This window comes from Gekko japonicus, unplaced genomic scaffold, assembly GCF_001447785.1.
Source record: "Gekko japonicus isolate JY-2015 unplaced genomic scaffold, Gekko_japonicus_V1.1 scaffold254, whole genome shotgun sequence".
NCBI classification, from domain to species: Eukaryota; Metazoa; Chordata; class Lepidosauria; order Squamata; family Gekkonidae; genus Gekko; species Gekko japonicus.
In genome coordinates this window covers 900,163-903,857 of record NW_015172010.1, presented here as the reverse complement: position 1 = coordinate 903,857, position 3,695 = coordinate 900,163, and the positions used below count along the sequence as shown (strand labels likewise).

The window sequence follows — 3,695 nt, the reverse complement described above, 5'->3', positions numbered from 1 at the left end:
CATGACAGACAACATGTAATAAGAGAACTTTTAAGCAACCTGTCATGTATCTCTAATACTCAGATCCCCAGCCTACCATGGAAGGTTGCTGGGGACACACTCTCAGCCAGACCTACCTCACAAGGGTGTTGCAAGGATAAAATGGAAGACAGGAGAACAATGCAGCTTTGGGTCCCCAGTAGGGAGAAAAGCTGGGTATGGTATTTGTTATAAATATAATTTTAATAATATTTTAAAAATTATATCATTTGTCATATAGCAAAGTAGCCTTTGCAAAGAGCTATTAGATACTCCACCAGCACAATACTGCTTGACAACCTAGTGCCTGAACTGGGAGCTGTAACTTCTGTTCCACATGGATAACCACTAAAACAGATTAATGTTCCATTGCCATGCAAGTAAAGGGTGGAGGGGGGGGGAAGCATTCTTTTACTACTTTGTTCAATCATGGGGAAATATTAACTTCCCCCCTTTCTGTTCATAATATTAACAAAGGTTTGCTACTATACTAATCTGAAGTACATTCTGTCACCAAGCAGAATAGGGATGAGAAAGTCTTGAGACCAAGAAGTGAAAATGGGGGTGGGGGGCACAGAAAAATCAGGTGGAGGAAGATAGAAATGAATGAGAAAAGTATGTAAAAGAGGGAGAGAAATTAAGGAAAAGAGAGGAAAAGGTTGTTTTATCTTGCTGAAACACCTTAACTACTGCTTTGCAAGATGTGGCTGAGCTGGGGGCAAGGAAAGGAAGAGAGAAACGCTAGATTATTACAGAAAATGACTTTGGTTATCAGGCTGCAGGCCAACAGTTAGTGTAGCAGCCATCAGCCAGGGTTGCTTGTCTTGCTCTATCGCTGGATTAATTGGTGGGTTTAGCATGATCTGCTAGATAAGTTTGTTTCAGTCTTGGAGAACGGGAAGTCTAGCTAATAGCAGAGTGCCTTTTACTGTGCTCAGACTTCCCTGTGCTCCAGGTGGCTACAACCAGAACTGCATTTAAAATAAATGGAAAGACATTCAGTTGGAATCCGCATTAGCTGGCTTCAAGGGCCCTCTAGCTGACTTGGACCCCCCAAATTTTGTCTCCCAATTCCCCTATGTCAGCTGCCCTGGTGGGGGGCACAAAGACTTCTGAAGTACATGTCATTTCCCTTTGTATCCCTCTCCAATTATTTCCTTTCTCCAACCCTGGCAGCCTCCATAGCATCTCCCATTTTCCTGCTTTCTTCTCTTTCCCATCTACCAGCCAACCTATCTTTATATGCCTTCCTGTCTTCAGTTTTCCCTTCTTTCATACCCCTGGCAGTCTCTTCCTGGGAGAATCTGTCCAGGTAGCAAAATTCATGCCATAGTAAGTCTCTCTGATGAGTTGTCTGGTGGCCACTACTGGGACTGGCTAAATTGTGCAGAGGCTGCCACTGGACCTAGATGAGTTTCATGGCATCAAATCATCTGGTAGCTACTACTGGACCTCAGTGAGTTGCCCAAATGAATCATGCAATGGTTACTTTTGCATAGTAGCAAGTCATATTGCAATAAGATAACCAATAAGTGAATATTGGGCCAGGAAGAGGAAGGTTAAGCAGCAAGATCTAAATACACATAGCAGCAAGTCAACAGGTAGAACACCATGCGGTTGCTGTCAGGCCTGGCCCCATGAGTCCTCTCTCATGGTTATGGTGAAGGGGATCAGGGTAGTCCAGGAGGCCAAAACATCCTTGGAGAGCCCTGCTATGGCAATCTTGCTCTCTTCCCTCCCTCACACATAGGATTTTCTGTTCTGTCTTCCTTCTTGCTGAGCAGCCCCTCTATCTATTTTCTTCTTATTTGTTTGTCTAAGGCCATCCCACCCATTTGCTTCTGTCTGTCTCTGTCTATCTATCTGTCTGTTGATCGATCGATCGATGGATGCTGGCCCAGCGTCTGTCTGTCGATCGATCGATCGATCGATCGATGGATGCTGGCCCAGCCCAGGGAACTGAGGGAAGAGACAAAAAACACCTTCTTATAGTTTGCTTTTAAAATGGCACAGAAGAGGCTTTTGAAAATCCAAAATAAACAACATAGTTTGCTTTGAAAATCCAAAATAAACAAAATGCTTTATTTAACTTGGAGGATAAAAGGTCAGGTAGAATCAGGTGTAGGATGTATGAGGTGATCCAATAATAAAACTGAGGTGACTTTGTATTCACACAAATACTTTTCTTTACTAGAAGCTATTTCACTTTTCTGGCTTGAATGAGGATCCTCCTTGATCCACTCACTCTCTTAGCCTCCTTTCCAGTCCACAGTCAGTGCTTAACTGTCTCTTCTTCAACTGTCAGTTCCCAACTATCATTCCTTAACTGACTCTCAACAGAGTTCTGTTCAAACAGCCTGTCACTGAAAGGTTCTCAGACTCTGTTAGGCGTTAACCCTTGACAGTCCATCACACCTGCCCACTCCTTTCCACCATTTACTGAAAGAAACTAAGGCGTGAAGGCTGGCAACAGTCACTGAGATCTCAGAGAGCTTCCATTTAAAAAATGTGCAGGTGCTGCTTCTGTTATTTTTTGGGGGAAGTTAAGCCCCAGTGTACTTTTTGTTTGTTTTAGATTTTGCTGCAAACCTGGAGCTTTTCTTAGGTTTGTAGAATGATCTGTATGTTCATGGGTCCAGTCTCTGGATTTAAGTATCCACAGATTGAGAATTAGATGTATTCATAATAAAGCATTAATATATAATACATATTTTAATATAGTAGCAATAAAATCCTATAATTTATTGTAACTACCTTCTTTGTAACTACCTTCTTGTAACTACATTTGTCTTTCTGTTATTCTAAAACAGATGTTTAAAGGATTTGAAAAATTGAAAGATGTTCAATATGTCTACACACCTTTTGACTCTTCTCTCTGTGGTATAAAATTAGAAGCCAATAACAAGAAGCAATATCTCCTTACAGGTACAGTGCATTCAAGCAAAGGCACTGCATAATATATGTTCTAAACCATAGGTGGTAGGATGAAGTATTGGTGATTTTACAGATGCTACACTTAAATCTTTTAAAATGGTTTAATTAATGCAGCTCAAGTATACATAAAAGCTTGGACAGCAATATTTTACATAGCTTAGCACACTTATGTAACACCAATGAAATTTCTAATAAAATTATAACTTTTTTGGAAGATGTGTTAATTTAAAATGCTAACTGCATTTTCAAATCGTGTGCATGGTGACTCCATAGTCTAGCATTTTCCTTCAGCATAACTTGTAGATTTTATCCTAAAGTTAAGTGAAACTATCATTCCTTTAATGGACATGAACTGCATCTCTGGTATTAAGAATTAAGTACAGTATTTTGTTGTTTTTGCAGGGCAAATTTTAAATGATGGCAAAGTCCTCATCCATTTGTGCAATTACATTGAACCATGGGATGACCTGACACTTTCTCAAAAGAAAAGTCTAAATCAGAGATACCAAATGGGCTGTGGCTGTAAAGTAAGTATATAAAATCTACTGAGGTGCAGGGGTCTTTTCGTAGAAAAAGAGCTGCAGGAGCCCCCCCTTTTGCTTCCCCTTCTTGTGTCATATGCTAATGAGATGTTATGCTAATAGCCTAGTAGCTCATTAGTATACATTAGGAAAGGGGGAAAGAAAGAGAAGAAAAGAAGGAAGGAAAGAGGGAAGGAAAAGAAAGAGGGAAGGAAAGAAAGA

General features: G+C 40.5%; 2 protein-coding genes across 2 annotated transcripts in view; one reads left to right on the top strand and one right to left on the bottom strand.

The window, feature by feature from the left end:
• The window catches only part of SYN2 (synapsin II), a 352,644-nt gene that overhangs the window by 116,067 nt on the left and 232,882 nt on the right, over positions 1–3,695 (bottom strand). The gene's annotated exons all lie outside the window — the stretch shown is intronic.
• The window catches only part of TIMP4 (TIMP metallopeptidase inhibitor 4), a 23,358-nt gene that overhangs the window by 13,723 nt on the left and 5,940 nt on the right, over positions 1–3,695 (top strand). The window contains exons 3-4 of the mRNA XM_015420239.1: positions 2,829–2,943; positions 3,355–3,479. Coding sequence (XP_015275725.1) covers positions 2,829–2,943; positions 3,355–3,479 — 240 coding nt within the window. The remainder of the gene's footprint in view (positions 1–2,828; positions 2,944–3,354; positions 3,480–3,695) is intronic.